This window comes from Spinacia oleracea, chromosome 1 (genome assembly GCF_020520425.1).
Source record: "Spinacia oleracea cultivar Varoflay chromosome 1, BTI_SOV_V1, whole genome shotgun sequence".
NCBI classification, from domain to species: Eukaryota; Viridiplantae; Streptophyta; class Magnoliopsida; order Caryophyllales; family Amaranthaceae; genus Spinacia; species Spinacia oleracea.
The window spans coordinates 100,366,299-100,388,698 of NC_079487.1; the positions used below are offsets into that span (position 1 = coordinate 100,366,299).

General features: G+C 34.9%; 1 protein-coding gene and 1 long non-coding RNA gene across 3 annotated transcripts; one reads left to right on the forward strand and one right to left on the reverse strand.

The window, feature by feature from the left end:
• Positions 1–2,066: 2,066 nt before the first annotated feature.
• LOC110799068 (ubiquitin carboxyl-terminal hydrolase 7) lies at positions 2,067–13,209 on the reverse strand. The gene is made up of 18 exons (XM_022004271.2): positions 13,001–13,209; positions 12,338–12,483; positions 12,117–12,152; positions 11,921–12,028; positions 11,552–11,652; positions 11,313–11,439; positions 10,463–10,522; positions 10,302–10,369; positions 9,759–9,809; positions 6,589–6,697; positions 4,631–4,719; positions 4,285–4,354; positions 4,034–4,114; positions 3,841–3,936; positions 3,699–3,747; positions 2,990–3,109; positions 2,831–2,905; positions 2,067–2,496 (listed from the first exon to the last, which is right to left on the reverse strand). Exons 1-18 carry the CDS (start codon positions 13,038–13,040, stop codon positions 2,441–2,443), a joined length of 1,482 nt encoding a protein of 493 aa, XP_021859963.1. The 5' UTR covers positions 13,041–13,209; the 3' UTR covers positions 2,067–2,440.
• A 115-nt stretch (positions 13,210–13,324) lies between these two features.
• On the forward strand, positions 13,325–15,008 carry LOC110799083 (uncharacterized). Of its 2 annotated transcripts, none has more exons than XR_008928403.1 (3): positions 13,325–13,648; positions 13,760–13,942; positions 14,469–15,008. It is a non-coding gene; the product is annotated as an uncharacterized lncRNA (long non-coding RNA). The 2 variants fall into 2 exon arrangements; XR_008928404.1 differs by having other exon boundaries at positions 13,326–13,648; positions 14,487–15,008.
• Positions 15,009–22,400: the final 7,392 nt, after the last annotated feature.

The window sequence follows — 22,400 nt, forward strand, 5'->3', positions numbered from 1 at the left end:
TAATCGCTAAAGTCGCAAATATATATGCTATATTAATTTCAAAATTTCAATAATAACATTAGCAAATATAATAACATTTATCTCAAAGATGGATGACTTCCTTTGTTTCTCGTCTGTTCAGTCGGCTAGGGTTTGGTGCGGATAACGTGTTGTGAATAAACATGAGGAATAAGAGAGAGAATAGTGTTGTGTGTATTATTCGCTTCGCAATCAACCAAAAAAAATTGAGTTTATTTTAAGAGATAAATTTTATTTTTGTATAATGGACATCCAAGGAGGAGTGTTATGCAATATTATATGAATGTCACTTATACCCCGTCAATGTTTTCGGAATATTCTAAGATTCAGTAGAACCCTAACTATTGTATCATATATATATACCCGGTACTATATAGAATAATACACACAACACTATTCTCTCTCTTACTCCTCCTGTTTATTCACAACATAAAAAAACATATTCTGAAAATTTATTTTAGTTATGGACAAACGTTCAGGATCCACAAATTATTTCCGTGCTGCAAGCCTGCAGCTAAAAATCAAACCAACTCATTTAAGCACCACGTTTTTGTTATATGAACTGGGGAGCAACGACTTCAATTCATGCCACCAAACACTAGGAAAATCAATGCTAATAAATTATAAGGAGTAGTCATTTTCTTCGGATTCAGGCTCTGTTATTTTCACCTTATTTTCACTTATTTTAGGTCTGATAATAAGATAAAATAAGGTTTAATAAGATAAGATAACATAAGATAAAATAAGGTTCAATAAAATAAGATAATATAAGATAAATTCAGGGTCAATAAAATAAGATAAGATAAGATAAGTATTACATAAGGTAATAAGATAAGGGTCAATAAGATAAGATAAGATAAGATAAGGGTCAATAAGATAAGATAAGATAAGGATTAATAAGTTCAAATAATATAATATAAGGTAAGATAAGGGTCAATTAGTTCAGATAAGATAAGATAGGATAAGGGTTAATAAGATAAGATAAAATAAAATAAGATAAGTTCAGGGACAATAAGATAAGATAGGTCAAATTCAGGTGAAGAGAACACTACCTCAATCCAAGGGCCACATTTTAACTTTATTCTGTTGATTTCTGTTAATACTATGTTTCTAAAGCTTATAACACTAATTATTTGCATAGAATCCAATAAAATCTTATACTCCGAACAAAGTATAAATATCCACCTTATATGTGAAAAAAAAAATTAATATTTGACTTTTATAAATATTATCGACACGAATCTAACAAGATCCTACATTCCTACCTGACAAAGTTTTGATTAATACTATAGTGAGAATAAATTTTCAAAGTATAAACTATAAGAAGTGACTACTAATTAATCTTACTACTAAGCCGCTCCTACTTTTTTTTTTCTCTCCCTTTTCTCTCTTCCTCTTTCAAAATCCTAATTTTCTAGGGGCTACCACCAACCATTAGGTTGATGGTAAGTCCTTTTTTTCTTGTTTTTCATAACTTTTGATTTCATGTTCGGAATAAAAACTCCATTCTCTCCCTATTGGAGAGCTTTTTTACCCATTTATTTGGTTATCTTGTACCCATTTATTGGGTTTTATCTCTCTCCTTGTAAGAGGTTGGGGCCATGTTTTTAATTTCGCAGGAAAAGTTGATTTATTAATGAAGATTTGTGCGGGATTACAACAGATGTCATTCTTACGTCTACAATCAATTGAATCGAATTTAATTCAATACCAAAGTTACAACTGATCGAAAGACCCACTCGTTGAAGGCTGTATCAAACAGCGATGTGAAAGAGGGTATTCATCATTGTCAGATCTCATCTACAACGGTCGTGGTTTTGCCGGATTAAAATTTTGTTTGATTCAAATTATTTTGTATTTGTTAGTTTTGATTTCTATTGTAGATGTTATATGACTATTTTATCAATGAACTAATTTTACCTTCAAAATAAAATAAAATTCTTACTACTAATAGAACATTAAAAATTACAGAGTAACTAACTAAGCGAATGTGGATTCCCCACTTGACTTGCATGAAGATCGGAATTGCATGTTACCTGTTCCAAGTAAAAGGTCACACGCCTTTAATGTTACACATTTGGTCATTTGCTGAATAATTGATGAATAACATTTTTGCACAAAAAGATGCACGAAATAAAAAGATTGTAACTTCAAAAAACTACTAGAAAATACTACTTAATCTTACAAGCGAAAATATGGATATTCATCCAAATGACAATGGGCAGGATATACCAAGAAACAACAAATTTGACAAAAATTATGTAGGTGAAATAACACGTTCACCCCAGCATAATTTCAATAGCTTAAAAGAGGGGGAGAAATTTTGCTCCTTCGGAAGTCTATAGAACCACAACCAAAAAGAGCGGAGAAAACACTTCAATTTATATATGATCGAAGAAACGTCAACTCGTGAAAACTTGAATTACATTGGGGTAGTTCTGGCCTTGTACATGCAAATGTATGCCATATGCCAATCACCTGAAATAGAATCATGTTAAATTAGATTAACAGTGGCGACATCATTAAAGTAAATGAATTAGTGAACACCATCAATTCACAAAATAAACTGGCACCGGGACTAGACTATGTGGAAAGTCACATTTTTTGCATCACTTGAGAGGAGCAATCAACCAAACGAAAAATCTAGAATTTTCATTTCCTAAAATCATTAAAATACGAGAATTTTTATTTTACAGTTGCCAGGTCATCTGTAGAACTTGTTTTTCTGTTTTCTGGGGAAAAGGGGGGTTTTATTACATGTTTTATGGGAGGTGAGGGGCAGGGAAAGGATAGGGATGTGGCGAGAGCTTACCTCCACCGGAGAGCTTGACAATATCTTCTCCTCGTTGAGGAATTGGATTGTCATCATCAAATTCAATCCACTTTCCTATAAGCAACAAATCGCTGAACCATTTAGAACATCTAGAATTTTAATGGTGATAGCTTAAATGTATGTTCTTCAGCTACTAACCATTATCTTGCTTCACCCAAGCAACGTAGTGCCCTGAATCAGCACTTCTACCCTTGTGGGTTAATACAGCTACTAAATCATAAACTCCAGTTAAGTGCATTTCCTTCTCAGATGGAACAACTGCAATGAAAGACGGATTAAAATACATTAAGCATAGTCTAAAACCAACATTTAGAGGCAATTTGGTTATGAAGATACCTATTGAGATGCAAAAAAAATTATACATTACGCATCCTAGTTTATACTGTTTACAATGTGGCAGACTTTGGCTTCAGGAAAAGGTATACACGGCAGCAATAAAGCAGAGTTTGGATAAGCAAAAAACATATTTTCTCAATAAAGCTAACCTCATACTCTTATCCTTTGTTACTTAGGACTCTTAAAATTACCTCAGGTATCCGTGTCGGATTCTCGACACTCGAACAGACTTACATTCAGGCACTTAAGTGTGGGCTAAAATCATTGAAAATTTTCACAATTTAGCTAAGTCGGACACATACCATGTGACCATGTCAGACAAAAGTCCGAGTATCATAGGACGTAACATCTCTTCACAAGGATACTGGTGTTTTGTTCCCTGTAATAACCGCCCCCCCACCCCCCTACTCACCCCCACCTCTTCCAACACCTTATTCGACATTTACTCAAGAACACAGGGAGTTTAATTTAAAGATGAACTTCACTATGCAGATTGTTACACGTGTCATACCTTCTTCAGATGTTCCTGTAGATGGTTCGCCACTCCCATTTGAAGAACCCTAGACCCCAAGAGACAAACATGAATTTAGAAAATCTCTCGAGCTGCCAAGAATCACTTTTATTATGTCGAACATAAGGTAAATAAAATATACCTCCGCATCAAGCATCTTGACATCATTGTCCTTCGAACTAGAACTTTTGTCACTAGGTTTGAGACCTAGTTTTTTACCCTCTTCGTCTCTTAGAACCTGATAACAGAACATCGTTGGAATTCGAAATCAATCAGACTAGTGAAACATGAAAATCAAAGATAAAGAATGCAGAGATGAAACATTATATATATACCTGACGAGGAACTTCTAGCTTCTTTTTAAGTTCATCCGAGCACAAATCAAAAATATCCAACTCTAGAGGATAATCAACTTTCTGGGTATCATAACGTAAAGTCAGGAAGCAAGTTCTATTTTTTTTTTGAGGGAAGGAAGCAAGTTCTATTTCAACACAGATAAAAGATCAGTCTCAAGCTCTAAATTTAATTTGACATTCAAAACTGCCAAGATGAAGTGTAAGCAATATCAGTATAAATTAAGAATTACCCTCAAGATTTTTGCCTTCTGATTTGACTCTCTCTTCCAGAAAAACCTGACAAACTGAATGGTCAAGTACCTTCAGCCAGAAACAAAACAAAACAGACGTCATATAAATGTAGACGAGGTGGAAATTGAGAATTTAGTATCTGATGCATCCACAAGGCTGGCTGTGACTCCACCCTCAAAAAACAAGGATCATATAAGAAGCAATCATTCTCCAAATAGAAGATAGAAATGGTCTGGTTGGAAACACTCCAGTATTTGCTTTAAATAATAAAGCACAATTTATACAACCTATTAAGCAGGTTGTGTACTTTAACTTTTCACTACACACAGGAAAATAGCAAGTTACCTTGGTAAACCACTGATACGTGACTCCTTTAAGTAGACTGCACTACGGCCCAATGCAGGCGAGTTCTTCTCGAGTTCAGATTTCAAACCCTGCAAAAATGACAACCAGGAGTTTCTACTAAATTTTCGAATTAAAAGTCAAATGTTTATTAGTCATCATAACTGTAAGAAAGAAAAGCACCACTGCATGATTTCCATACAGGAGGAGGTCAGTTAGACATCAGGATGCAATCAAAGATTATAACAATGTCTGGTTTTGCATTTTAAAGATGGATGCAACAGAAAAGAGTGGAATGTGCTGATTTTACATAAGAAGATTAAAGTGCACGCGATGCGTGCTTTACATTTTAAAAAACATGTACGACAACTCATAAAATATTAGCATGGAAATTATCTAATTTATAAAGAGTACACACATTTAAGAATATTTTAGATACTTTAGGTGGACACCAACTCCTCAAGAGCTGGCTTATATGATAGAGATAAGTTTTTTACTTCAGTTCTATTATGTGTGCAGGTAGAACTAGCAATAATAGCAAATGTAAAAAACTTGTAGAAAAACTGAAAAAGCGACCACGAGTGGCATTCTTCAGCAACAGGGAACCACATAATAGAACTGAAGCTCACTTTCACCCTGTCAGAGAGCCAAAAGGCCCAAAAAACTAAGGCTGTGTTTTTAGGATGTGTCAGCAATTAACTTTACCACTAGCCACCACAATTTCTGGGTTCGAAAAAGTAGACGTTAGTGTTTCCAAATAAAGGCTATTAAAATAAAATGGAAGTAGCTTTTGGGTACTAAGAGGACAAGTCTTTTAGGGCCGTTTTCGCTAAGCTTCTGGAAACACCTTTTTTGCTTCTGAAACACACTTTCCTAGACACTATTTTTACAAAAAATTTGAGGTGTTTGGCCACACTATTAAATGCTTTTGAGAACAAGAAGTATATCTCCGAATACCCTTTATCAATTTCAAAATATTTCTTTATAGTAGACTATTCATTACTTCCTCCGTTTTTTAATACTCGCAACGTTTGTTACATTCACGCATGCCAATGCACAACTTTGGTCATTTATATCTTAAATTCTCTTTATGCAAAAATTATAAAAAGTTGATATTTTGAAAATACACATTGAGACGAATCTAACAAGATCTCACGTGACTATGTTTTATCTTATATAAAAAACACCAAGAATAGTCAAAGTAAATTATATGAATAGTGTAAAAAGTCCAAACGTTGCGAGTATTAAAAGACGGAGGAAGTATTATGTAAATGCATATTGACGGCTACCTAAACTACTAACTTCCACATATACTGAACACGTTTACTCAATATATTACATGGACCAACAACAATTAACCGTAAACTATGTTACTCGGACTCGGCTAGAAGTGTCGGATACGGGTATGTGTCCAAGTGTCTGACATGTGTATTTCATGAAAATTTTCCATGATTTTGGTTCAAAATGAGGTGTCTTAGTGTCATACCCACGTCCAAATGTGGAGTATCCAACAACCAAAAGCTAACATCTACTTAAATACATTTGTAGTTGGGGCTACTTACTAAACTAAATACATTCACTAACGCCATGCACCACTTCTGCCGCACCACCGATTGTATCTACTAAGCTTAAATTAAAATTTTGTATCTATGTATGCGTGGGGGCATTGGCACCACCGATTGCATCTATGTATGCGTTGGGCCTATTCACTAAAAAATTTGAGAACACATTTGGGGCATTGGGGCTACTCAGATACGTCTTCCGAGCATAATCTAAGTTAACTTCTTGAGCCAGAAGCCAAAAACAGGAAAGAAGCAACAAATAGAAACCACAAAAGCCGTAGCATCAGTAGACAAAAGATGATTGATGCATACAACAGACTTTCATTTTTCCAGAAGAGGAGGGGGGGGGGGATGGGGAGAATTGAAAACAAAAAGTTAGACAGGAGACTTCAAGCTTACATGCTTTAGCCCCTCATGCAAATGGTTCACTTCATGGGATATGTGACATTTTAGAGCAAAAGTTGATTCCACATCCGTACTTTCTTCACTGCTTTCTTGACAGTACACCCTAACATCACCATGAAAGAAACATGGACAACAAAATTGTTTCAGCAGCACAAAAACAGAACAAAGAAATAAATAAAGTTCACTAAATATTGTTAACAGGCAACGCCGAGGTACACACTACTGCAGCATAAAGTTCCACAAGAGAAACTAAACCATCATTAAGTAACACTCAAATTCAATGCCACCACAAGTGTCATGGTCCGAATGTTGCCTAATAAACATAATTACCAATATACTCAAGACCCAAACGAAACCCACTGACATACCGGTTTGGTATCTATGGAGCTTTATTTGGTGAATCTAATATTCTAAATTCATATGAATCATTCTTATTGTTAATTTTAATGATCATGTTAAGTTGCTAGTAGCTATAGCTTGATTGTACTCAGCTTTTGCTGATTATGTGTTGTCTTGTGTTTGTTGGTCATGTCTATTTCGATTGACCCTATGAAGACCTCCCTTTCCTTCTGCATTGGTTGGTGCGCAGTCACAGATTCAATAGCAATTGCAGTCACAGAGTCAAGCAATAAGTCTTTGCAGGTTTGGAGATCATTGTATCTGGGGATTTCTGAGTGACTTGTTTTACAATTCTTACTTGGTTTTAGCTTTCTACTTTGCTAAATTATTTAATTGGTTTTCATTTGGATTCTGTGTTGGACTTTAAGTATGGTTATTATTTAAGGATATCATTTAAAGTCGACTTTCTTTATTGGGCCTTTGATGGTTCCAAGTTGTAAGGACTTCTTACTCATTCATAAAGGTCAGACTAAAAAAATAAGTCGTACGTTTTCACAGCCTACAATACGCTAATAATCTTCTAAGATTTATTTCAATGGTAAAATGGTTTATAAAGAAAATTATTAGGGTGTTACATCATATCATCTCAATGCACCCGATGAAACTTTGAAACTAGCCGACCAAGCCATGACAAAAGACACCTCTCTTTTACATGGTGCAACTTTTTTTATTGAAGAGGGGAAAACTTTACAATCTAAGGACAAGTTAGTTTGTATATCACCACCAAATTACTGGCGATACCAATTAAATATCTTTTCCTAAGCACTACTCAGACCAATAAAAATCTCTTCCTAAGCATACATCTATTCTAGAGCAGACCACATTGCCAACTCATCTTACCATAGATGTCAACAAGATCATTTGATGACATTCCCATCTCTAAAAATATTTTCATTTCTTGGTAATGAGAGTAACCAACAGAAAATTGAAGATAGCAAAAGTCTATGTTACTCGAACTCGAGCAATCTTGGACATTGATACGCGTCCAAGTGCCCGACTCGGCTATTTTGTGAAAAACTTTCATGATTTTGGTCCACAATGAAGTGTCAAGTGTCCATATTCATGTCCAAGTGTCGAGGACCGTACTTAAGATTTGAAGGGTCCAAGTCACATAGACAGAAGTTGTAAGGATCTGAGTATCCGCTACGGAAATCCTTAAATACAAGGACACGGGACTCTGTCCGAGATTCGGACTCGGAAATTATTGGTTATTAAAATATTATTTTTAATTAAATCATTATTTTAATTTTAAATTAATGAAAAAAGCATGACAATTAATAATTTGAAAGTTGTTGAAAGTTGTTCTTTTTGTTAGGCGCTATAGTACACAGAAACCAATCTTATAAAAAAAGAGTACACAAAAGCCCAAGTAATTAACAAGAACAACTATTTTGGGCCTGAACCCAAAGCCCAAACACTGTTTTAAAACAGCTTGATTAGATCTAACCCTAAAGCATAATGACAGACTTAAAGAGGAGAAAGAAAATAGAGGTGCAAAGAAAGAAGCCATTGATAACTCCTCGACGCGATCTCTCTTTCTCCCCCTTCCCTTCTTCCCCTCTACCTCTGTCTTTATTTATGTCTTCTTCCTCAACAAGTCGTGTCTGAGCTTAGTTTTAAAAAGTGTGAAGCGCACGGCGCAATAGGGTATTGGAGCCTAGGCGCAAAGCGAAAGAGCATGCTTTTCGTATATGATGCGCACTTTAAGTAGGTTTAATTTTTTAATTTTTAGGTATTTTATTTTTCTACTTAAATTAGTATATTGTTGTATTAGTTCAATACAAGGAGTCACGTGACAACCTTAGTCACCCCAAAATTTAAAATAAAAGAGTTGAAAGAAAGAAGAGGGCCACGTGACTACCCATGTGGCCAAGTACTGCCTCACTACTCACTAGTCTAGTCAAAGTTAAACTGTTGTAAAATATTCAGGAAAAAAAAAAAGAGAGACAGAAGGAGAAGGTGAAGGTGAAGGTGAAGAGGGAGAACTGGTGCCGGAAACCACCGGAGATGCCTCGCCAGAAGATTCTGCCATGTCCCACATTACCCAATTTCAGATTTACAGTTTCTCCAAATCGGGGATTTTGTAATTTAGGGTTCTTCGAATTATAGCATACCTGAAGAATCGACAGCAAGATGTGGCTGTAAACCTACGCCGGAGAATCTGAATAATCGTAGCTAGGATTCCTCGAAGATCCCCAAATGATGTCGAAGGATTTTTAATTTTGTCTCTCTTAAAACTCTTATTTTGGCTGGCTTTAACAAAGTAAAAAGGCAACTTAAAAGGTCACGTGAGTATCACATTTCTTCTAAAAAAACCTGCTTTTTTCTGTCCTGCACCCAGAATCTACAAAGCGAACGCTTCCCTCACCTTGCGCCTCCACAGAACCGCTCAAAAGCGCACTTCTCCTGTAGTTCGCTTCACCTTTGCAGGCTGGAGCGTTTTCTGCTGCGCCTAGGGTCGGCTCTCGCTTTGAGCACGCCTAGGCGAGTAGGCGCGCTTTTTAAAACTAAGTGTCTGAGTGACAAATGGAAGATCTGACTCGGATTTCATACCCATGTCAGGGTCGTGTCGTCGGCACGGGTATGTAGGAAAGTTTTCTGAGTCTGGGTAAAAGAGGGCAGAAGTAAATCGTATGCTGTAAACACAAGCCTCATTGCTCAATAGGTTCATGGAGTGGGTGTCTTTTGAAAAGGCATGGAGGGGACAAATGCACAGCATACATGATTTAAATGGGAGCATATACATAAAGAACAAAAAACATTACCTGCTAGCAAGCTCAATGCCGAAAAGGCGCTTCACAGCACTGAGCTTCTCACTACAAATGAAATTAAGAGAATATAAGCATGACTAAACTGAAAGTTAATGTGATTATTTAAGCTAACAGTTCGAAGTATATATTGGATATAGAAATACAACAAGAATAAGAGAACTTAGGGGTGTGGATAATTGATTGTAATTTGATGCAACTAAATAATCAATTTGTGTATAACAATCTCAGGCCTTCGAGTGGCTGCCCACTCTAAACCAAACAACTAAAAAGAAATAAACTCCTACCAATTTTCCTCATGATCTCTTTCTATTTAATTTCCTTTACATATAGGAGTTCTCTATTTTCCTATCACCCCCCTCTAAATAATTCACTCCACAGTCTACACATAACAGAAATAATAAAAGTAACTCCTGTAGTGCCCTTCCCACTAAGCCAGGTACATTACAACTAGATCCAAGGAACAAAATTAACCAATGCAGAGAAGATAAATCAGTCATAGAAGCATAGCCTATTGTTTAAAAGGAAGGAATTAGTTACCTAGTACTGGATGATGTAAGAGACTGAGAGAGGGTGTACAATAGCTGTGTCCAGCATTCCTCTGCATCCTGAGGTTTAATCATTGTATAACGTCAGTAGAAACAAATATAAAGCTGTAAGGAAGTACCATGACAAAAATAAAAATAAAACAAATATTCAACCTGTTGCATAAAAGAACCATTATGCAGCTGGCCAAACTGAGGGAACTTTTTACGCAATACCTGCAAGAACCAGACGAATTAATGAACACTGCCAGTCACTAGCACATCAGCACAACACATAGAGGGTATCAAAGGTAGTTCATCTTTGTGTAATTCCCATACTCGAAAAATAAATTGGAATCATGATACTTCATTATCCTACTTTTTCTTAGGCTCTGTTCTGTTCGACTTATTTTGTTCAGACAAATTAAGTTTCAGATAAGTTCAGATAATATAAGTTCAGTCAAAATAAGTCGAATAAAACGGAGCTTTAGTTAACTTTGTTGTCAGATAATTCTCACATATATTCTCCAAATATGGGTTGTAGAAACAGGTAAAAATACATCAGCATCCATTAATTGAACAGATGTCAATTTACATGTTTGATCATACAAACTCTTGAGACGATGCAATAGAAGATCCATTAGCAAGATATCAACATCCATAGCTGTTACATTGAGGACCAAAAGAGTTCAAGATCCTCAGTGTTAAGGAATAGTCTAGATTTTCGATCTCTTGGGGCCATTCAGTATAAGTCGTTTTGAGTTCGAGGTTTTACGATTTGGAAAGCATATGATTAAGGGGGAAAGAACAAACTTAAAATTAGACTTATCCATGGTATCATGTTGACTTTGAAAATAGACAACAAAAGCTGGAAACTAATTTTTGTGGTTTCGACGTTTTTGTTTTTAGTTTTCAAAAACAAAAAACCATATCGAACGGGCCCTCAAATAATACTGTATATGAGATTAAAGGGTTAGATCATAATTTGTATAGGCTAATTTTATTATACAAAGTGATATGTGCACACCATCCAAAATTGCATAGGTGCCACCGGCTTGACATTTTTATCAAGATCGCTGAATAAATCTTTGGTCGCAACGGTCAAAAGATGAGAAGTTTGATCTAACTCATTGGTCCGGCCAGACTGTGAATACCTGCTCAACAATTAAAAGCAGAGGTATTGGTGACTGAAATAAAAAATCATACAAATTTGTCGAAGGTTTTGATATAACCTGAGTGAAATCTAACAAAAGAAGGAAAACTCACTCCAACAGTGCAGACTTCAGCTCGGGCACTGAATGCAGGCATTGAATTGTGGAGTTCATGTAGCATGTATTTCCTAAGTTAAATAGACCAGCAGAATGGCCCTGCAAACATAAGAAAATTAAACCAAAAGGAAAAATAATAACTATTACTTTGTATTATATAGAGTAAGGAACTAGGAGCTTTTGAAATCATCGATGGACAAAATGAACTAGATTAGAGTATGACAAAACTGAAATAAGGTAAAAAGAACATGAAAACAAACCAAAAGTTGTAAGTCATCCAGCAATCATCCTCATATGCAGAAACTCATATTCAAGTTTAATTAAATTTCTAATATAACTCCATTAGGCTTAAATATAGAAACCATACCACAGCGACCACTTGATCCTCCTCAGGCAGATCCTCTACAAAAACTGGTCCTTTCTCTGGAGCCTTTACTATCTCATCTGCGGTTCCCATCATCATCAACCTTTGACCCTGATAATTCAGAAGACAATTGAGCAATAATTCCAATATACTGATACAAAATAAATATTATTCCGTAATTGACAAGAAAGGAACCAACCTCCTTTACTCCAACAGTTGCCCATTCAGCATCATCCTAATTGCAGGTGAAATAGGTTAGCTAAGTATTCATAAATAGGCATAGAACGTCAAAAAAAAAGCATTCACTACATTTTCATATAGAATTATCAAAAACCCGAGAAGAATCCCATAACATCGAATCAATATTGAATTTTAATTTCGCCAAAAAAACAGTTAGGAGTGTGTCCATCATCTCATTACCTTCAATAAACCACCCTTCACCATGATTTTCTGTCTTTCAGGTGGTACTCCTGTTAGATCATATAACTGACACTTGAAAACATATGGGGTCTGACTAGTATCAATTTCCACCTCAGGGAAAACCTTCTTTTGCCATTTCACACTCACTGCAAATCAAATTGAAAACAACAAAAAAGAAATTAAATCGCGCAAACAAACAAAAACCTAAGTTTGATTCAATAAAAAAAAATGTGTAAATATTACAAATAAAACGTTCTTAACTAAAAATGCATAGTTTAATAACACATCAAACAAAAAACACTACTTAATCTAACGTTTAAAACCAGGCCTTTTCAGTTAATTCACATTTTCATGGTTGATAGTTTTTCTACCATTCTCACCTATATGGATCAATCAATTCATATTTTAGGGTTTGTTCAAAACTGGGCATCCGATCGAAGAACACAATTTCCCCAAAACTCAATTGTAAAACTGAAATTTCAATTCATTCTTGGTGCAACACCCTAAAACTATGATTTACAAGCTATTCTAGCTGAATTAATTCGCGCATATTGCAAAAAAACCCAGCTAACCGAGAATCCCTCCTAATTCAAACTGAAGACGGAAATCTATTATCCACCAATAATCGTGGAACTCAGTCAAGGAGAGAGAGAATCGAAAAACCTCGTAGAGTTTGAGCGCCATTGTTGCCGGAATCAGCCATTGAAGAAGCAAGCGAGAGAGAAAGAGAGGAGAGCAATCGAATTTGGCGGTCTGCGGGAATGAGTGAGGCGGAGAAGGGGAAGGATGTGCGAAAGGTAGGAAGGTAAGCAAAGTATTTGCTGAGATATTCAAGTGTCAACACTCAAGAAGGTAAGAGAATTGAAAGAAACCTTGCGAAAGGGGATTTGACTCGTCATTTTCTATTTCTAGGGTTCCATTTTGGAAAGATTATGCAAACGCGTTCTAATCACCTGATTTTCATTTATTTTTTTAGAATTTATATGAACTGAACTTTACAAACTTTTGTATAAGGCGGTCTTTCTTGTAAGACCACCTTATAACTGAGTTGGGCTCAATTCTCACGGATCAACACGCGGATCTGGGGTATTCGGGTTCACAGGCGGGTCTGACAATTCAGATACTATAAAATCCTCTTTGTCCATTTCTTTTCGTTTTATTTGTTAATTATTTTTCTCTCATCAACGGGACTCTCTCCCTCTCCGCCTCTCCCTCTCCTCGAATCGCCGCGCCGCCGTCGTCGTTTGTACCTCGCCGCCGACGCCGTCGTCTGTACCTCGTCGTCGCCGTCCGTACCTCCGCGTTGTTGAGGTAAATCTTCCATCTCTCTCCTCCATCCTCCATCCTCCTTCAATTCTTCAACTCTTCAATTCTCCTTCATTCCATCCTTAATTCTTCTCTCCATTTTGACTTGCTGTTCAGATCGGTGGGCCAAAGGAAGGAGAAGAGCCGCGGTTTCGCCGTCGAAGTCTCTGTCTCCTAGTTTGATTGTTAGTATCCGGCGAGCCACCGCGTGACGGCGATTGTGATGGTCGTTACCGATGTGGATTTTCCGTGAAAGATGCTTCATCTCCGGCAATTCCTCTCGTCGCTGCTGCATCCAAGGTATATCTCTCTCTTTCTCTCCTCACTTTGAGCGTCCTTTTTCTTTCAGTTCCTTTTCCAAATTGAAATCTAAACCTTAATTGAATATCCGATTATCTAAATAAGGAATTCTGGCGTTTTATTTCAAATCAATTGGTTTCATTTCTTTTCTAGGGTTTCTGTTAATTACTAATTGCAATTAGTGATTCGGTTCGAGTTAATTAGAATTCAGTATGTCAACTTGAAGATGTTGAATGACAGTAGTATTTTTCAGTTGTTGAATCAGCTGTTACAGTCTCATTTCCCTCATTTTTTGTTTAAATTTTGCGTGTACTAAATAGGAGTAATTGTTTCTGTTGAACGATTTAAGTTGTCGAAGCCCTATGAGCTATGCGGCAGAGTCTACTGTGACACCTGCCGCTTTGGTTTCGTGTCTGCAAAAGAATTTCTTACTTGGCTTAGTGCCTTAATGTAGTTGTTGCTTTTGTTTCTTGCTGTTGCGTTTTTTTATGTTATTTTGTGATATCTATTCTGTTGATATCTGCAGCTGAGGTTTTTGACACAGGAGCCACAGTTCAGTGGAGCTGCAATGACACATGAGCCACAGTTCAGTGGAGCTGTAATGACACATGAGCCACAGTTCAGTGGAGCTGCAATGCCACGACAATTCTGGTACAAGATTGGTTTTCAGAAACACAACCAACACGTACTCAAGGTGCACACTGTGATGTAGTGCTGTGAGCCTGTGATGGTCAAGAATCCCTAGCCACACCATTGAGGTCCGATATATTGTCACAGGCTTCAACGGCATGAGATCTTAAGGCCGCCACGCTAACAACATTGTTATTGATTTATTTTATGTATTTTAGAAATGATTAAATTGGTTTTAGTTAACAATACTTTTGTAATATTTAGTTATAAATTTTATCATTTTGTTACATTCTTTTGCAATAAAGTCGTTTTTTCTTTAGTTAAGAATAATTATGTTTTAGTTAATAAGAAATTCATTGTAGTTAAAGTTAAATTTGTATTAGTTGAAACTATTTTTTGTTTTAGTTATGAATAAAGTCGTTTTAGTTAAGATTAAATTTGTTTTAGTTAACAATAAATTTTTGAGGTTTATTTATGATTTAATAAAAATTGTTGTGATTTTATGAGTTTAGTTAAGAATAGTTTTGTTTTAGTTAAGAATAATTTTATTTTATTTAAGTTACAATTGTTATAGTTAAGAATAGTTTCGTTTTAGTTATGAAAAATTTTGTTGTAATTAAAATAATTTTGTTTTAGTTAATTTGAAATTCAATTAGTTAAGCAATATAACCAATTAGTTAAGTACTGGAATTAATTAGTTAAGCAACGAAATCAAATAGTTAAACACTATGACCAATTAGTTAATCATTGGAACTAATTAGTTAAGCACCGTGACCAATTAGTTAATCATTGGAACTAATTAGTTAAGTGATGCAACCAATTAGTTAATTAATGAAACTAATTAGTTAAGTAATGCAACCAATTAGTTAAGTAATGAAACTAATTAGTTAAGTAATGCAATCAATTAGTTAATCAATGGAACTAATTAGTTAAGGAATTGAACCAATTACTTAAAGAATAGAACCAACTAGTTATGCAATGGAACCAATTACTTAATCAATGGAACTAATTAGTTAAGCAATTGAATAAATTAGTTAATCAACGGAACCAATAAATTTATAGTTATAAAGAAAGTATTAATTAAGCCTGGAACTCAATTAGTTAAGCAATAAAAATAATTAGTTAACCTATTAAACCAATAAGTTAATCAATAGAACCAATTAGTGAAGATTGAATTCGTTTTAAGGTGGAAATAAATTCTTTTTAGTTAATAATAATTTTGGTTTGGTTATGATTTTTTTTGAAATTTAGTTATGATTTTCTAAGTTGAGCCTGATATTCAATTAAGTTAAGCATGACATTCAATTAGTTAAGCAATGACATTCAATTAGTTAAGCAATGAAACCATTTAGTTAAACTTGAAATTCAATTAGTTAAGCTATGCAACCAATTAGTTAAGCATGACATTCAATTAGTTAAGCAATGAAACCAATTAGTAACTTGAAATTCAATTAGTTAAGCCATGCAACCAATTAGTTAAGCCTGACATTCAATTAGTTAAGCAATGATATTTAGTAGTTAACGCAATGAAACAAATTAGTTAAGAAATAAAACCAAATAGTTAAACCTAAAATTCAATTAGTTAAGCAATGAAACCAATTAGTCAAGCCTGGCATTCAATTAAGTTAAGCATGACATTCAATTAGTTAAGCAATGAAACCATTTAGTTAAACTTGAAATTCAATTAGTTAAGCTATACAACCAATTAGTTAAGCATGACATTCAATTAGTTAAGCAATGAAACCAATTAGTTAAACTTGAAATTCAATTAGTTAAGCTATGTAACCAATTAGTTAAGCATGACATTCAATTAGTTAAGCAATGATATTTAGTAGTTAACGCAATGAAACAAATTAGTTAAGAAATAAAACCAAATAGTTAAACCTAAAATTCAATTAGTTAAGCAATGAAATCAATTAGTCAAGTCTTACGTTCAATTAGTTAAGCAATAAAACTCTAAGTGTATTAATATTTAACTTAGAGGCTGTCTAAGGGACTCGAATATTCTGACCTGAATATCAATCATTCCTAAATCTAAGACTATTTGTGTCTATATCTGAACCGTCATGCCCATATTCACTTGTTGAACCGAAAAAATGCCAAAACAATAACAAAAACGTCACGAGAAATAGCATAGAACCATTTTTTTTTTTACTAAAACCATGAATAACAAAGTTCACCAGCTCATACAAAATTTCAGAAACAAAAAATTACTCAAATGCAAAAAATATAACTAAAAACCATTTCGTAACTAAAGATAAGAAAATTATCACTAAAACCATACAATTTATCACTAAAACCATACAATTTATTACTAGAACCATGAATAACTCAATGGAATTAGAACACAACTGACAATTCTTCACTCCTCAGTTCCTGCTTCTAACACCCAACCAGATAAAAATAACATTATTCTCAAACATTAAAGCTTCATGATGCTACCGTCGCCGTCGCCGGCCGTCGTGGTGTCGATCCGAAGACTCGTCTTCTCCTTCTTTTCTCGTTGTTCCTTGCAGCAAGCTTCCACCAACCGCACCTCCACCACCTACTTCTGTCATTTGACTCTACCGCACCTCCACCATCTTATCGAAACCCACCGTCTTCCTAGCAGCACTAGCCGCATCTCCACCACCGTCATCGCCACCTCTTGTCATATCTACCAAATTCATCAAAAACCTAAATCGCAATTCAACAAAATCAAAGAAATAAAACCGAAAACCTGAAAACTTCAAGCGGAATCCATGGCCGCGAGCATCTATGGTCGGCGGAGAATACGAGGCGGAGAGGAGGAGAGATCGAGGAAGGAGAAGATAGAATGAAGGTGGCTAGGGTTTTGTAGGGACGGCGACGAGGAGGTAGTGCTTGAGTTTTGGAGGAGAGAGGGAGAGAGGGGGCTGAGATCCAGAGATTTTTGGAGGAGAGAGAAAGAGGCTAAGAAGAGAGAAGGGGAAAGTGAGAAACCAGACAAAAAAATCGATTTATATCGCGCGTGAGCCCACGCGCGCGTGGTTGTCTCACCTGGTCTTTCCTACACGCGCCTGTGAGGCGGTCTTACCGAAAAGTAGCTGACTGAACTTATTTGAACTAATTTTAGTTATAAATTATACTTGGTCAACCCTTATTTTTTCTTATCTGAACTAGTGTGTTAAAAACTGGTCCTGGTAGGAAAAATAGATCGGATCATACTGGATCAAACGTGTTTAGGCCATATCAAATCGAAGACCAACCTGTATGTTCTTCCTATCGAAAAATATAATTTTCCGGTCTTCTGTCCAAAGCTTGGTATCTCTATCATATAAGAATAAGAAAGAGGGGAGTACTTGGCGTTCACGTAAAAAGACTAAGATGCCCTTGGTTTGTATTTAAATTGTTTCTCCAAAAAAGGTTTAAGTTGTTCGAAAGAATTTACTCTTTATAAAGTATTGAAACATTATTATAAAATCAGATTTTAAAAATCTTTGTATGCAACGGGTGCACCGAGTACCTAGGTGAGTAGTGTGGTAAAATAAACTTTTAGATTTTGCTTCCATCAAGGGTGATAAGTGGAGATTACCATAATATATCCATATCTACAATTCATTACAACAACAACGTCTTAATCTCAAAATGATTTGGGATTGGCTAATATGAATCTTCATAAGAACATTTTTATAAAAGGATCATAAATCTATTCAATTTAGCAAATCAAAGTGTTATGACTCTTATTTCAAGTTGGTAGGGTGCAAACCACGTGCAAAAAAGACTTGTGTGCACGTAGCTAGTGTCACAAACAAGCGCTTTCTTTTTAGAAGAGACATTATTGCATGTTGGCGACGAGCATGATACAAGGTCAACGGGGCTTATGAGCGAGCTCTTGCATGCGCAAGCAAGCATAATCGAGATTGGCAACGAGAACATCGCATTTGAGATTCTTTAAATCGAGCGGTGACACAATATTTATAGTCTATGTTGGTCTAACAATAAATACAAGTATTATTGCAAGGGTAACACTTGGTAGAAAGGCATTAATTATTTCATTCATCCGTCGTTGCACTTTAAAGAGATTTAGTTTGAAAGTATATATATATTATAGTTCAAAACTTCAAATGAACGATGGATTCACATACATATGATAATAGACTCTAAACCCTAGAAAACTTATGGAAAAGTCATTAAAAAACATTTAATAGGGAAGCTACAAGTAAAAGAAAGCTGGATTCTAACACCCATGTAAGATGTAATTAAAGTTGTGCCTACTGTCTAGTTTTTGGAATATCATGCATGGTTAAGTAAGTACATGTAAGAGTTCAACCTACATGCATATTTATGGTGTTAAATGTTAAAATACTTTTTTCATATTAGCCTATTACGCTGTGAATTAGCTATATTTTCTACATATATTTAAGCCAATGAAAAATCAATATCAAAGCAAACATATAATTACCAAAAAAGATACATAACATTCGTAGTATTGCACATACCAACAAAAAGACATGTTTACAAAAGGGGTGTCTCAATGTTTACCACCCCAACTCAATTTTCTATAAGGAAATCACCAGCAACAATGACTTTGGCGCGCTAAGCTCTCTACATTGCTGTAAACAAAGTCATGTCGACAATTAAGGGTCCACCGAAGAAGAGAATGTTATCCTTTAATTTCGACCTTTAGTGGTTTAATCTTAGTTTGTTCCATGAGTTTTATAAGGATCTTTGATGATCCTAGTGGTTCTTATTCTGTTCAAATTTGTAGTTGCAATAGTGTATAAATACTTTTTTATTTATGAAATTAAGACCAACATAACTATTGTTGCTACAACTTTCCTCCATTTTCTAAATCAAATCAATGTAACTATGAGTTAACTATGAATGTCAGTAAGAGCTGAGAGCTTCGCTTGTTTGTGTATACTCCATCCGTACATACTTAGAACCTAATAAACGATCGAAATCATTGTCATAAGGATATTAGACAAAGTTAGCTAGACAAATTAGGAGTACAATAATTAAACCAAGTCCACTTAATTACTATAATATATCACATGAAAATGCTCCAACTGAGTAGATTTACTTTTCACGCCTCTAATATATCACACGAGGCTGATTCCAATTGCTCTTTTGAGCAACTACACTAAATCATAAAATTAGGCTTTCATTTTTCTATTCCAATGTTAAATATTCAAATGGCTAGGAAAAAGATATATGTATGGTTATTATTATGACATGAATCTCACACATAGAGCAAGATATTACGAAACAATTAAGAATTATGAAGAGTTGTGCTATTTGTTTCTGAAGAGAGAAACAGGGGTTAGGACTTAGAAGAGGTTGCGAATTCAGACAACTTGAAATCTCCTCATAAGGAAGATGATTTGCGACCACAACTTATTGTAACGACATTTCTTGTAGCAGAGATATCGGAAGATTGTAGGGCGTTCTTGTCTTGCTCTTCCACTAAACTATACCCTCGAATTTGGTGAATGGTTGTTGTTCTACTGCATAATTTTTATTTTTAATTCTCGAGAGTAGTGTGCCTATTTTATGTAGAGATTTTATTCCAATCCCTTGTTGATTATTGGGCTTAATTGCACCCTTCAGAACCATTTATAGTACTAATGTGCTCCTTGCATGTAATGTATTTGTAAGTTCGGGTTTATCATTGTAGGAATTATATGGGAGCATTTCCTAATCATTTGGACCACTACAAGAGATGATATACTTTTGAGAGCACGAGCATTGAGTTACGTTAGAAGAGTTTTGAAACAAAGCGAAAAGTGAAAGAAGTAGAAAAATGATTGTTGTTTTAATAATAACTCAAATTCTACAAATTCAAATATGGTGACTCCGATTTGATTGGATTTTAGATTGTAAGAGCTTCACAACGAGTGATCACTTGCCTAATTTCGACGAATAACGAAGGAGTTATGGCGTTTAGAAGATCAAGAATTGTGCATTTTTGCATGTTCGCCCGATCGAGCTGTTGTGGCCTGATCGGGTGAGGTTTCTTTTTAAGTTCTGGGGCCTCAAGTGCTACTCGAGCCCGATTGGAACGACTCATTTTCGTGTTCTTTTTTTTAATGACTTTGTATTTCGTAATTTTTAGGGGTACTACAAATACTAAGTCCTAATTGCTTAGAAATTAACTATCTTAGTTTTCACCACTTTAGTTTATCTAGATTTAGTTTTCTCTCAAATTCTAAACACTTTTTTGCTTCTTCAATTATTCAATTCATTCTTCAATTCGGTATTTCTTTAATCCATGATTTCAATTCTTTAATTTAAATTATGTATTCAATTAATTTTTAATTATTTTTTATTTTTTTATTTTCAACATGTGTGAACAGCTTAATTTCTACGGTTTAGGGGATCCACGGATGTTTTATTGGTATTGGATTGGTTTCAATATTGATTGTTAAACATGATTACTATAGTCTGGTTTAATTGTTCGTCAATTCGATCTGTTTGTCTGGACTATTTTGATTGAGTTTGGTTATCCTTAGATTCTGCGACGAGCGGTATAAATCTGATGTTTTTGACTTAAGACTATTAGATAGGAATATTGCTAGTAAATTGCGAGAGTCTGCTAGTTCTATTTTCTACGGGATTCATAAGATTCGAGAGATACATGTTATCCATAGTTATGGATATTGATTAATTGTAGTTGTCCGTCGTCCAATCATATATAATCTGCACTTCTAGTGAACCGCTGCCCTAGACTCTTTATCATTGATTGTTCTTTGTTTAATTATCGCCTTAGTTTATCATTCAAAACATCCCTTTTATTGGTTACTTACAGTCTAGACATTTTAATTGATGCGGAGGAGTAGTAAAGAACAATGTTTCCCTGTGGATTCTATCCTTACTTCATAGCTATAATTTTAGTCTTTAGTTGGTTTATCTTTTATAGAAGTGTGATTTAGCTTGTCAAAGACATTTCGAAATTTGGCCCAACATCGAGCCGATTTGCATTTAATTTTTACCACATTACTAAAAGTTTTTTTAAAAAAAGATAAAAAGGTTAATCTAATTCGGATTTTGGATTGGACCCAAATTAACCACCAAATTTTTATTAAGGTCTAAATTAAATTAAATTCTGTTAGTTAATATTGGATTAAAATTTTCAAAAGCGAATCTAATACGACCCGGGTTAGATTTGGATTAGGCTAAAATCCGATCCAAACCAAAAAAATGAACAGGCTTTAGTAATATATGTAACTATTCGATTGAATATTGATAAGCTTTTTACTTTGTCAATTTATTTGCATATTTTCTTTCCAAAATAAAAAACAATTATAATTCTTTTACGTGACTATATTGAAATTTTTTAATACCCCTTTTGTTAGATGCGGTTCATAGTTTAATACTAAGAAAATCAAGATTAACAATAATTAGTAATTAATGTCTTCAATTAGGAACATAAATAATTAACTCTAATAATTCAATATTTGGTTGGTCTTTCAATAATAGTCCCACTAATACGGTACATCACGCTAATCCAACATTTGTCACCTATTATCTTTAAACAAACCTCATTAATTTTTTATAATTTTTTTTGGTGTTACCATCCGGTTCACTTTTTAGGCTAATCCGGATTCGGGGCGAGTTTTTGGTGGATATGTTCCAGTCCCCTCCCAATTGTTGTTGGAATATCTGGTTTCAAGATCCCTTTACTGCATGCCAGGGATTGATAAGTCAATTATGGGAGTACCAATGTTGGCCCAAAAGTTGGTTTAGATACAAGCTAACATCATCTCCAAGACTTTGCCTAACATTGTCAAGCAAATCGATGAAAAATTGAATGTTTATGGTGCTGAATTGAACAACATGCCACGTTAATTGTCCTCAACGGAAGAAG

Bases quoted from the DNA above. Each gene is read 5' to 3' on its own strand.
- LOC110799068 (XM_022004271.2), bottom strand. From the start codon at position 13,040: ATGGCTGATTCCGGCAACAATGGCGCTCAAACTCTACGAG. The intron at 11,440-11,551 runs GTGAGTTTTCCT...ATTGTTGAGCAG, and splicing joins CTGAAGTCTGCACTGTTGGA to GTATTCACAGTCTGGCCGGA. The intron at 3,110-3,698 runs GTATGACACGTG...CTTTCATTGCAG, and splicing joins TACAGGAACATCTGAAGAAG to TTGTTCCATCTGAGAAGGAA.